General features: G+C 41.6%; 1 protein-coding gene across 2 annotated transcripts in view; it reads right to left on the reverse strand.

Annotated features, from left to right (window-relative positions):
* The window catches only part of Tnks (tankyrase), a 159,981-nt gene that overhangs the window by 8,428 nt on the left and 138,454 nt on the right, over nt 1-13,099 (reverse strand). For both annotated transcript variants that reach the window (XM_031339532.1, XM_031339533.1), the window contains exons 21-26: nt 9,681-9,801; nt 8,501-8,598; nt 6,624-6,698; nt 5,502-5,607; nt 5,014-5,200; nt 1,093-1,249 (exon numbers count right to left, since the gene is read on the reverse strand). In XM_031339532.1, the coding sequence (XP_031195392.1) occupies nt 1,093-1,249; nt 5,014-5,200; nt 5,502-5,607; nt 6,624-6,698; nt 8,501-8,598; nt 9,681-9,801 (744 nt within the window). The remainder of the gene's footprint in view (nt 1-1,092; nt 1,250-5,013; nt 5,201-5,501; nt 5,608-6,623; nt 6,699-8,500; nt 8,599-9,680; nt 9,802-13,099) is intronic.

Consider the following 13,099-nt stretch of genomic DNA (forward strand, 5'->3'; position numbering starts at 1 on the left):
TTTTTTTTTTTTTAAACCTATTCTGTTCTAACCCTGGTTTCTTCTAATCAGGAATGGTTTGAGGGACTGGGTTCTAGCTCTTCATTGCTACTGGGGTGTCTTTGCTTTCAGCAGAGTAGAAAAAAATTATGTATTTTATACCTAGACCTAACTAAACACACATATACGTAACATAGGCATCTATATATCTATTGATATAGTTGTTAGAAACTATGGATTCCTATTAATGAATACACCAGAACATTCACATGTCTTTTTAAAAGCCCTTCTCTCACTCCATATGCTATGCCCCTTCTCCTATAGTAAGAACAACAGTCCCCGGGAGTTAAGATGCCTGTGCGTGTCCCTACTTGCTCAACCCTGTAATATACTTAATGGAGTTGTGTTGCTTTATCCACACTGCCACAATAAACAAACTACTAAAGAAGAGGTCAAGTCATCTGCAATTCTTTGCAACTATACGCTCTACTCTGCTCATGACAGCACACACACAAATATTTTCATACACATTATCTATTTGTAGTTACTTTCTCATTTTTTATTCTACTTCAGGTTAGCTATGGCTTTCAGTTAAAGTTAGAAGAGTTAACTTTGCATTCAGATAATCTGGGTGATATTTAGTGCTAGGAGTTGTTTCTCTGTATACACATTTCTTTCTATTACTATTTTTTTTTTCAATTTCATTTTGGATCCCCAGGAAGGTGACAGAATTAAATATACTGTAGCCTTCTGACTCTCAAGGATGCAGGGCTCTGATCAGAATAATAAGGATTCTATTTATGCAACCAGCCTATGTCAAGCAGGTCCATTCAAAGGCACGCTGTGCCTGCAACATGTGTAGATAGTCTTTTTTTTTTAAAGTTCTTAATTTTTTAAAATTTATTTTATGTATATGAGTACACTGTAGCTATACAGATGGTTGTGAGCCACCATGTGGCTGCTGGTATTTGAACTCAGGATCTTCGGAAGAATAGTCAGTGCTCATAACCGGTGAGCCATCTCTCCAGCCCAGTAGATAGTCTTAAATATGCCTTCTGCTTTTGTATGAATGTATTTAGTGACTTGTTCATGATGATTTGATGAGCAACATACCTGTTCCCCTCTGTAGATAACATATTCAGCATAAGCCAGCCCATTGACACTTGGTCTACCAATAACAGAGTGATGTCCTGGAGGTGCATGGGCCATTTTCATGGTGCTGAATTGCAGAAAAGACTTTCCAAGGGTCACTCTACAGAAAAGCATTTGTCTAAAGAGAGAACGAACGAAAACACTTTAAATCTTATTTTAAAAAATTAATGTCTATTTATTTATTTACACCCCAAACACTGAACCTCTCTAAGTCCCCCTCACAGAATTCCTTCCAACACTTTAAATCTGAAAATGTAACTGTTAGGTTTATTAGTTTTTTATAGAAAATTTCATAGAATGCAAGCTAATTGAAATGCTACTTTCAAGTCTGTGTATAGTAATGGGATAAAATGTGATATACTGATTTACTATCTAGTAATTATCAGGCTCAATATCAAGTTAAGTTTAACAGTTTAAGGCAGTTTTGGAGTAGCCTGGGACTCTCTCATAGAATACCTGGTGTGAACTGTGCCAAGTGCAGAAAGACACGGCAGAGAACTGAGCTTTCACATGGACGCACAAGCAGAGAGGAAGGAGATGGGAACCATACCTGAGATTAACACTGTGAGCTGTGTGTTTGTGCGAGTATGGCATGCTCAGAGGGAGGAGCGCAGCCTCACCTGTTGGCTGTACCTTCGACCTTGTTAGAGACAGTTTCTCTGATGATTCTGCCTCTGTGTAACCAGACTGGCTGGCCCGAGAACTCGCAAGGACTCTGGGAAAGTTTAAGGCTTTCCGAACCACTCATGCTAATATGCACCTGGCTTTTATACAGATTATGGGGATTCAAACTTAAGTCATCGTGCTTGTGTGGCAAAGGCTTTTTTACCCTACGCCATCTCTCCAGATATGAGTAGGCTTGACTCATCATGGGTAAACAGTGAAAACTCGGACGGCAGAGTAATAAGAAAAGTGCATCAAGAACAAAAACATTTAGCTTAAATATATGGCTGAAAATCTAATACCTAGCTAAAATTGCAGCAGATGTTAAATGATGTATAGGATAAGAAAAACTAGCTGGGTGGAAATTATAAACTATAGCCACAAGTTTAAAACTAGTTGGTACCTGTTTTTTCTTTTTTTCTTTTGGTTTTGGTTTTTCAAGACAAGGTTTCTTCTCTGTGTGACCCTGGCTGTCCTGGAACTCACTCTGTAGATCATCAGCCTGGCCTCAATCTCAGAGATCCGCCTGCCTCTGTCTTCAGAATTGGGATCAAAGGTGTGTGCCACCATGCCCAGCTGGCACCTGGCTTTCTAAATACAATTTTCCTAGACTAAAGCCATGCATTCATTTCCACAGCTGCTTCTGCACTCCAAGGGCACAAGTCTCTGACAAGGATACATGGCTGCAAAGCCCAAGGTAATTATTATCCAATCCTTTAAAAGTCAACCCTTAAATACTACACATTTTAGCTATTTAGTACAATTAGTCACATTGTTAAATACAATTAGTCACATTGTTAAATATAAACAGTTTGTAGTAATGGAGTATGATCTTTGTGTTATTACTGAGTCCTGTCTAGCTGGCTTTTTTAGCTGGATGCCACTGGTGATCCTTTGGGATAAAGGTTTGCTAGCTAGTGTATTTTTCATAGGTCTTGTAGGAAAAAAAAAGGTCTCACTCTACATTATGAATAGACTTTATTTAAAGATTTATTGTTATTTTCTATTGTATGACTGTTCTGCCTACATGTATGTATGTGCTTGGTACCCAAAAAGGCCAGGAGGGAGAGTGGGACTCCCTGACACGCGTACCTGGAGTTACAGATGGATGTGTGCCACCATAAGAATGCTGGAACTGACCCTAGGCTGTCTTCAAGAGCAACAAGTGCTCTTACCTGCAGAGCCATCTCTGCAGCCCCCCCAAAGAAGCTTCCTCAGCTCCATCTTTCCATCATGGCGGCAGTGTGCTGTCAGTAAGTAGACTTTGTCACTGTCCATCTGTTATACAATACTTGACCTGACAGGCCCTGGCCTCCTGTTTTCTGCTTTCAGGAGCAAACCTGGTCGGTAGGACCTACTGAATCAGCATATGAAAAAGCAAGTGAGCAGGTGCGGATGCTGGCTTGCTTCCTGCTTGTGGTATTCTGTAGATGCAACAGCTAAGAAATGGGCTGGGTGGTGTGTGAGTGCCTGGGGAGCAGATATTGGCAAACAGGAGGCAGGAGCCAACAGAAATGCATTCCTTTTCTCCACTGGAACATCACTGTTCTGACCCAGCAGCTTCTACAACTTCTCTGAAGGCAGCTCACACATTTGTTAATGGAGCCGTGGTCCGCTTGCTCCCCGTGCGCATCACTGAGTGCACTCCGCCTCCTTCCTGCTTCCCAGGGGCACCCCTTGCCAATGGCATGCCAGCTGCAGGCTTCTGTTCAGGCTCCATTTTCTAGAGATCCTGGCTAGGACATAAACTTGGGTCTAATTTTACTGAGCGTCCACTAATCCTCACCTAGGTTCACTTTATTGTTCATTTTAGGTTTCCTTGTCTCCACGGGAGGCATGCTGAGACATCACTGACCCTTAGGAATTTCTGTTTTTAACCATATTTCCTTCTGGCATCTATCTTAGAATTGGGATGACCAGATAAAGAATAATGCAACAGCAGGTAAATTTAAAGGCATTAGTAATAAGAAACTTCAAGATTGCATTTTAAGGTATTAACTGAATCATTAAGATACCTTACTCACATAACTTATAAGAATACAACTGAGTGGCTTAAAAAGCAATGCATGGCACTATAAACTTGGTTAAATACCCATGGCCGAGAAGCATCCGCCACAATTGTTGCTTTGGTAAAAGGACATGCTACAAAACTGCCATGGAGATATTTATGTGTATACCTGCCTACAGTACTGCTCTCAGTCTTAGAGAAGCTTTTTGTAGGAGGCAGCAATCAAGGAAGCATAAACAGGTCAGAGGCCTGAGGGGAAGCAACTGTGTGCTCAGTCCTGAATGGGACATTGTCAGTCAACTTTCTCCAAGGCTCAGGGAGTGATGTGGAGGACAGGATGGAAAGAACAGAAGAGCAGGCAGACTGGGGGGAGCTGTGACATGCTGCCTTTAGGGTAGCATGGCCACTGTAGTCAGGAAGTCACAGCAGCTATGGTCACCTGCACTGGATCAAGCTCATCTGTATTCCAGCATAGTTGGGGGCATGAGGCTGCACCCCCAGTGGAGGAGCTCCTGGTAACTGAAGGCTGTTGGGAGAGGAAGTTTATTTTTCTTTGGGGGTGCAGGTATGGAAAGCCACCCACCTCCAGTTGGAACCCCTACACTCATGCACAGTCCAGTAGCTCAAATGAGACAATCTCCAAAACTCACAAGGACATGAAGGGGGAGGAGAAAACATTGGCAGGGTTAGGGTAGGTATAGGGGCTGAGTTGGATACAATGTGCACATGTATGACTGCCAAAGAGTCAATGCAAACAACTGCACTAAGTCCTGGGTTTCTTGTTCTCCTCCAGTGAGGAGAGAAACGCCGCTTTCTCACGAGCTGCCACTTTATCTTCTCCAGCTTCTCAATTACACAGAGTTCTACTTTAAAAAGCTGATTGATACTCATCTGTTTGCCACTAATTCCCAAGCTGATATTCTGAAGCTGGGCTTTCCAAGGGGACTATATGTTCCTAAAAACAAGCACATGACTAGCTGCATTGGCAATGAGACCTGAGCCTCGTCTCCGACCTTGACCCCGTATGTTCAGGTGTGACCATGGTTAGAAGGGCTGTCTACAGTGAGCACTAAGGTTTCTGACAAGGACTGAAATGCAGTGCCACTGCAGCCTGCAGAGCGCACGTGTGTCCGATCTGGATCGATGGGCCCAGCAACACAGTCAAAGGTTAGTTGATGGTGGCAAGCACTGCACTCACGCAGGACGCTCACCTGTGACATATATAACATGACCTGTCTTTGTGTGTAGGACAGCCTGTTCCTCCTCCAATTCCATAGACATACTGATTGCTTTTTGAGGAGTTTTCGGCAAAGTAAATTCCAGCTCCAAACATCCCTCCAATGTATGCATGTCGCTCATCAAACCCTTTATGAATAATTGCATTAATGAAAGGAGAACCTAAAAATATAAAAGTGGAAACATTAGTTTTTCAATACATAGCCATTTAGTATTTTCACCGAATGCAGTACTGTTCACAAAGAAAAACGAAAACCAAAAAATCACAGGCAGTTCAACTTGGAACTTGAGTACAGCAACAAGTTCAGAAAGTCACTGGCATGGCACATGCTTAGGGAAGGCTGTGCTAACACTCAAAGCACCAGGAAACTAGGCATTATTTCAGCCACGTCATCCCAACAGAACACTGTTAGCAGCTCTCACGGCTTGCCCACCGCTGACTGCCCGAGTGTGGGGCACTCACCATGGAACAGCATGCGCTCATTGTGGTGGTTGTGGTTCTCCTCAGACACCTCCTTTTGTCGGTGACAGAATCGCTCCCTCAGCTTCTTGTTCACAACTTTCTGAATCTTCATAAAGGATGAAAAAATACTGTTCTTAATTAAATGTACATTTTGATTTAAAATGACAAGTAGTTTTTCCTTTGGTGGTGTCAATTTTGGTTTTTGTTGATTGACACAGTATCTAAAAGTCACCATATCAGTGGAATTCAGTTACAATGCTAGTGTCACAGTTATGCTGTTTTCTGTGTGTCCATGAATGCGAAGCCAGGATCACCACTGACAATCTTGCTCTGTTATTCTCCACCATATGTGAGACCCATCCCTCACTGAGCCTAAGTTTACTGCTGGCTAGACTAGCTGATCAGTGAGGCTTTAGGACTCCTACCTCCATCCCCCAGCACTGAAATAATGGTGCACACCACTGTGCCTGGGCTTTACGTGAGTGCTAGAGGCTCTAACTCAGCTCCCTAGAGTTTGTGTGGCATGCACTTTATCCACTAAGCCCAACCAACCAACCAATCAACCAAGCGTTCATGCCTTATTTTGATATACCAGTATAATTCCTGTAAGTCAATTAAGAAAGGATTAAACCAGTTTTCAGCAGATGTAATTAACTTTCATGATAACCTCTGAAAAAGCAGATAAAGACAACACAGTTTTTTTTCCTGTAATTTAAGAGATACATGCATTCTGATCTCATCAATGACAAGTAGACTGACAATCCAGGCCTTTAATAAATGCTGTTTTCAAATGATTTAAAATGAAGTTACTGCGGCTGAGGGTCCAGATCTGAGGGCGCCATGGGTGGGACAGCTGTGGTGCCCACCCCAGCACGCCACCCTTGGGGCTTTGAGGTTTTCACTGTGTTGGAGTTTCTAGCCCAGGGTGGTCTTGAGGGTTAGAGGTTGTAGTGACGAGAACAGCATTTGATTTTAGGACAATGAGTAAGTATCTTTCACAATTTGATTTTTTTCTTCCAAAATTCCTTGAGTTGATTTATCTGCCTAGAGGAGTTGTGTGTTAGCCTGCAGTCTGACTTTCCCCGACAGACAGACAGACAGACAGACAATCTGCAGACTTACTCGAATGACGTTGTATCTATTGAAGATGCCTCCTGCGTTCCCACCGTCTCTGTGCTCTCGGATAGTGCTCTGCATCTGTAGGACAAAGGGAAACATTAACTCCACCAGAGTCAGCACACAGTATTCCTTCTGCTGTCTTAGACAATAGTTCTTCCATCTGGCTCCCTGGTGAGTCTGAATCTCAATCAGGAGTTCACCACAAACTGATCAACAAATTTAATGAGTATTTGTAGTGAGGAAATAGTCATAAATACTAAAATGTAATGAGTATCTGCAGTGAGGAAATAGTCATAAATACTAACGAAAGCATTTTCTGATACAAATTTTGGAAGCTTTTTTTTTGTAAACACAACAGGGAAACTGAAAAAATAGCACTTTAAAGTGTTTAATTACTATTTTGTTATTAAGAATGAAAAGAAATTGAATAAGTCAAACTAAAATGATATTCAACTGATACCATATTAGATAAATGCTAAAAATAAACATTTTAAAAATATTTTTTGTTCCATTTTATCTCAATAGTCTTTGGGATCTTGATACAGCAACTCAGGCAAGGGAAGTTGAGTATTCTTACAATTAAACAGAATAACCTTCTGAGCACTGCAAACTCTTCCACTCTCAAACTTTATTATGGAAAAAAAAAACTGTAGTGTTTTGTGCTATGCGTAGGACAGCTGCTGAGCATGTGCGAGGCCCTAGGTTTCTAGGCAGCATCACAAAAATGCCTCACTTTCTGACACCTGATTCGTGTACTGAGCTCTCTACCCATGGCTCCATCTGCAGGGATGTGCAGCCTGCATCTTACATGACCAGAACTTACTATGGGGACAGCTGGACCATAAGGCCCTCGAAATCATGATGCCTTTCTAGTAACCTAACACAAACTGAAGCATCACTACAGGGTAACCATCCTGTGCTCCCTAATGTGACTTCCTAGCACTGAATGGAGATGATATGGGCACTAAAAATAAACAAAATAAGCAAATAAATAAAAAAATAAACAAAACAAACAAAAGAAAATCCTTAACTGCAGGCAAACCTGTGTTTGCTTGGTGTTTGTATAATAATAGAATAAGGGAGTTTGCTCACAATAATGGAGTTAGACATTGCATTTGGGGCAAGAAATATAAGCCATTAGCACACAGGAAATGTCTTCCTTTCTTTTTAAAAAAAGATTTATGTATGTATGTATGTATGTATGTGAGTGAGTACACTGTAGCTGTCTTCAGATACTCCAGAAGAGGGCATCAGATCCCATTACAGATGGTTGTGAGCCACGATGTGGTTGCTGGGAACTGAACTCAGGACCTTTGGAAGAGCAGTCAGTGCTCTTAACTGCTGAGCCATCTCTCTAGCCCACTCTCATAGGAAGAATTTCTATGTCATCTTTCTACAAGGAGGTTCAAAGTAGTATTATTGTTTAATGTTTGGAATTGTGATTATGGAAATTAACTGACTCTTATCATGTAATCAACATCAGAAAAGTGTGACAATCAGGCACATTACTAAACAAACACTTAATTATACAAAACCCCCCCCCCAAACCTAGAAAGTGTATTCTGTCTATGAGGCAAGTATCTTGCTGTATCAATATTAGGTGTACTTTACCGTATGATTTTACTGTATGAAAATGCTTTAAAGATTCTTACACGACTTAAAACTACACAATTTCTAGAACAAAAAGACTGAGCTACTTCACACATAGGCTTGAATAAAATGTGTACTGTTTTAGTCTACAGTCACATTTAAATGCTGGCTGCTGACTCAGGCTGAGTAGCAGGCCATGTGACCCATAACAAAGTGAGATGAGTTCATGCCCCTGGAAAAAACAGTCTTAACACAACGTGGGCAGGAAAGAGCGTTCTGATGTCTGTTACCTCTTCTTCTACAGACTGATATTCTTTATCTTCTGGAGCAAGGTCTAGCAAAATAGTTCCCTGATTCACACAGTGAAAAGTCAAATATGGATTGGTTCCTGTAGAAGAGAAAAACAGAAACATAAAGAATGTGTCCACATCACTCAAGTTCTAAGTTTATGGAAAACTTAACTATAAATACCTGACAGTTTAGAGCAATCTACACCATTTTCAATCTCTACCTCAACATACAGTCTGTAAGCAAACATACCAAAGGCACAAGAAGAAAGGAAGTGGTAAGGGACTTATCCCCTTCCATGAGCCCTCTCTACACAGCAGGGTCGAAAAGGTTACTGCTGAACTGAACTCCATCATGAACACAGCTGATGTCTACACATAAGAGAAACATGTGCTAAGTCACAATGGAATGAGCTCTACAATACAAGAACTGCCCTCTAAAACTCTTTCAGGGATGGCTTGAAATGGTCACCGACATAACTTATCTCTGTTAATTTCATAGGGTTGACTAAAATACATGTTAAAAAAAAGGTCAAATTCAAAAGCTCTAGGTTTTGGTTGCCTGTAATTATATCATGTTCCTTCACTTTACTTCTCTCCTTTATGGAAAATGAATGCATTTAACGAAGATATATACAGGAAACACGGAAGTAAGAGAAGAGGCCTTCGGCAGTGAAGGGCAATAGGAGTGGTTGAACTGTGGTCCTGAGGGCAGGAGGAGAGCCCAAGATAAGGCGAGACAGGCGGCCAGGCTGTGAAAAACCATGGGCTAAGTGTCTAATTTTATCCTGAAAGTACCAGGGCCTGTTGAAGGGTCAAGGGCAGGACGAGAGGCTGACAGGCTGTGCTGGAGCCCTCCGGTGGCTGTGGAGAAGGCAATGAGGGAGGTGAGGAACAGGCTGGAAATGGGCTGCACAGTGACTGAGGCCTAGGAGGGGGAGGGACTGGTGGCTTGAGTTAGGTGAAAGCAGGGGTGAGGACAAAGTACAAAGATGTGAGAAGTTAGGGAGAGGGAGAGCTCAGACCTGTCCAGCTAGTGAAGGTGATTGGCTGATCTGAGGAAGGCAGGCAGTGCTATACCAGTTAGCTGCATGTGCTCTGGGCTCAGACTATCAAAGCCCAAAAACCAGCCTGGTATTTCTTCACTAAGTTCTGAAAATAATTTCCCCCCCAAATGGCTTACCTTGTTGTCCACCTAAAAGTCTTTCAACACCCTTGATTAACTTGTGGCGGTGTCCATATGCATTGATGCCTATTTCTTTCAATTCTTCATGACCCATATCAGCCAACACATCTAGTGTAATCTGAAAATTATATAAAAAAAATTACATACTAAATCTGTAACAGCTCTATGGAGGATGAAAGCTCTTGCACCCATCTACAGTGCTGCAATTACCACACAAGTTTAGAGAACACGTTTCCTTTTATAAACAGGGCCTTCAAGGTGCCTAAGAAGACCAGCAATCTCCTAGCTCAGTGGAAAGCCTCCTGTATTTGCTTTGAGCAGATGGAGATAGGAGACCTACGGTGATGGAAAGACGTGATCACAGCCATGTCTTTCTGACTGCAATCCTGCCATCTTTTGTTTGCCTCCAGATAGACAGATCAGAGGCTTGAAAATGAGAAAATCCCAAATTCTATATCTTGTGGGTATGAGAAACGAATGGCAGAGGGAACAGAGAAGCATTTTAATTAGTCATTGTGTGGCAAAAGTAAGCTGGCTTTAGATGAGAAAGTTCCCAGTGCCAGGAAACTAGCAAGCCAAGAGTCAGAGGCCTTAGGAGGTAGGCCGATTTAAAGTGTATCTATCAGTGTAGGTCACAGGTCATTCTATAAGAGACATCAGAAATCCCAATTTAAAGAAAACGAGATAGTCTTTAAGTTTATAAATTATCGGGTTAGCAATGCTTGCTGACTAACACACATTCGATGTCTGTACAGGACAGCAGTACAGGCGACCCATCTCAGCTTGCTGACTAACACACATTCGATGTCTGTACAGGACGGCAGCCCTTCAGTCCTGGCAACCCATCTCAGCTTGCTGACCCCTCACGCCTTTGTGGAGCACAGTAATTGTGACTCTGCTTCCACCCAGTGGCAAAGCTCTGAAATCACCTTAGGCCACATGTCCAGAGGATAAACATATGTCTGCTGCCTTTGATTTTTTCTTTCTTTGGAGAACTGAAATATCCTTTTACAGACATTCCTTTTCTAACTCACTCAAGATTAAAAAAACCAACATATCACTTTCTTAACCCTTATACTAAAGTGACAAATTAGACCCTGAGTTTGATTTTTACTGTCAAAATGAAATCCTACACAATGAGTGGGACTGTCCATGCAATGAGTGGGATTGTCCGTGCAATGAACAGCACTGCTCATTTTCTGAAGTAATGTAGCACATTACTTTAAGTGACTGTTGAAGAAATAATTGTTTCATGGTACAAAATCTGCAATTCACTTCTAATCACCCAAAGGAAGTTTTCAACAGAGCTTTTAAAAGACAGCAAAACAGAAATAATCATCTCTGCAATAGAACAGTTTACACAACAGGAGGCTTTACATTCTGAGTCAGGCCTGACTTAATGTGATTTGTGAGTCATGCTACCAACACCATCTTCTTCTGGATATCTTATCTTCCAGTTTAAATATGGTTGACAATAAAAACACGACCTCATATACATGCGGTAACTTTAGGTTGCAGACATCAACACCTTTTTAATTTATATTCAATAGTGCATAGCTGAAGGGTGTCAAAGTCAGGCTAGAAGACAAAACAAAACCCCAAGGGATATTTCTAATCATGCTCTAGAGAAGAAATAAAGAAAGTTTAATATATAGACTTCTAATCACAAAATTAATGTAAAAATCCTTGCCCAAGCCCCCTGCACCAGAGAGGAACCCTGGAGTTACTCCACTTCAGTTTACAGAGCAAGGCTGTGTGGATGGCCGCTGGAGATCCTCGGTCTCTAGCACTGGTGCTCTGAATGAAAGTCCTTTCCCCTTGGGTGTGGGCACACTTACTGAGTAGTTACTAATAAGATACAGTGGAAATGACAGGATAGTACTTCTCCCGTGTATTTAATTAAGCTATTTATTACCGTTAAGCCTCCACTAACTTATCTGATGGGAACAGTTAGGGAATATGTTTGGTATTTGGAGGAAACCACAAGTTTGCTCCCCAAGTTCTTATCTTCAGGAGAAGCGAGTTACTCATATCTAGCATACATCAATATAAAATTCTTATATTTTATATTCATTTGTAAGTAAAAATGGTCCCACATATAAAGTAAATGCTATATCTATAGGGTTGCCTCCTGCTCCTAAGATTTGCTCGTTTTACCTGAGATGTGAAGAGAAAATTAACTATTTTAAATGAAAAGGTCCTTTTCCCCTGGGGGGGCGGACTTTGTAATCGTATTTACAATAAATTCAATGAGTCCAAGCTTTTATTTTAACTTGAAATAGATGTATATGGTCAGTTTCTGTGGAAATCCAAGTTGTAGTATCAGTTGAGCTCCAGAAATCAAATGCAAGGCAGCTCTTCCCTTCCCATAACAAAGCATGTTAGGTGGGAAGCTGGCTACTCAGCTCAGTCTGGCACCAAACTCCTGCTCCTTCTGCTCCACCCTCATAGTTGCTAGCTGTAGGAGTGTGCTACCTACCTGGATTAACCCAAGATAATAAGTTAGAGACTGACTACAAGCTTACAAATAAAGAACAGAGCAAAGATCTGCAGAGAAAACTGTACCTGCCACATACTGAAAAAATGAATGAGTTTATTTATTACAGAGGGGGCATTGTTTGTAGAGGCTGAAGGTCAGAAAGGGAAAAGTCTATGATAAACTGATGAGGCTTTAAAAAGGTCAGAAGGCTTATATATGCATGCTGCTGCAGTCCCAACTCCAGCCTTCAAAGGCATAGGTCCACGTCCCTTGAAGGATATGTTCCAAAAATGTTAACATTTTTAACATGCTTTAAAATGCTTAAGGTAAGAATCTTGAAACCAGCAATCACCCAGGAGGGCCCAAGTTTAAAGGAAGTGTCCCAGTAAGAGGCATATGAGAAGGCAGACATGGGAACAAGGCAATGTGACAACAGCAGCAGAGACTGGAGTAAGGTGGCCTGTGTGTGACCTAAGTCAGGGAGGCTAGAAGAGCAGGGAACAGACTGTCCTAGAACTGCTGTGGAGAGTACACTTGACAATCTGACTTCAGACTTCTGAGAGAAAGTTTCTGTTAGGCTACCAAGTCTGTGGTCATTTGCTATGTAGCTCTACCAAACTCAGTACATATACTGACTAAGTAACAGACTTGTGCAAAACAAGGTGTAAAAACAAAACAAAAAACAAACAAAAACTGAAACAGATTGAGCATAGGGTAGACTGTGGAACATAGTCACAAAATAAAGATCTGAAGAGGGCCCTAAAGCTGACTAGACTTTAGAAAGCCATCAACAGCTAAATTCTATTACACAAGCTATCTTCCCTTCCGGAATGGCTGACATGGGCAGAATGCGGCACCTCCACCTGGGAAATGGTGAGCTGGGTCTGAGTGACTCTCCATCCTAAGGTCGCATGTTCACCAGTAAAACTAAACTCAT

This window comes from Mastomys coucha, unplaced genomic scaffold (genome assembly GCF_008632895.1).
Source record: "Mastomys coucha isolate ucsf_1 unplaced genomic scaffold, UCSF_Mcou_1 pScaffold22, whole genome shotgun sequence".
Taxonomy (NCBI): domain Eukaryota; kingdom Metazoa; phylum Chordata; class Mammalia; order Rodentia; family Muridae; genus Mastomys; species Mastomys coucha.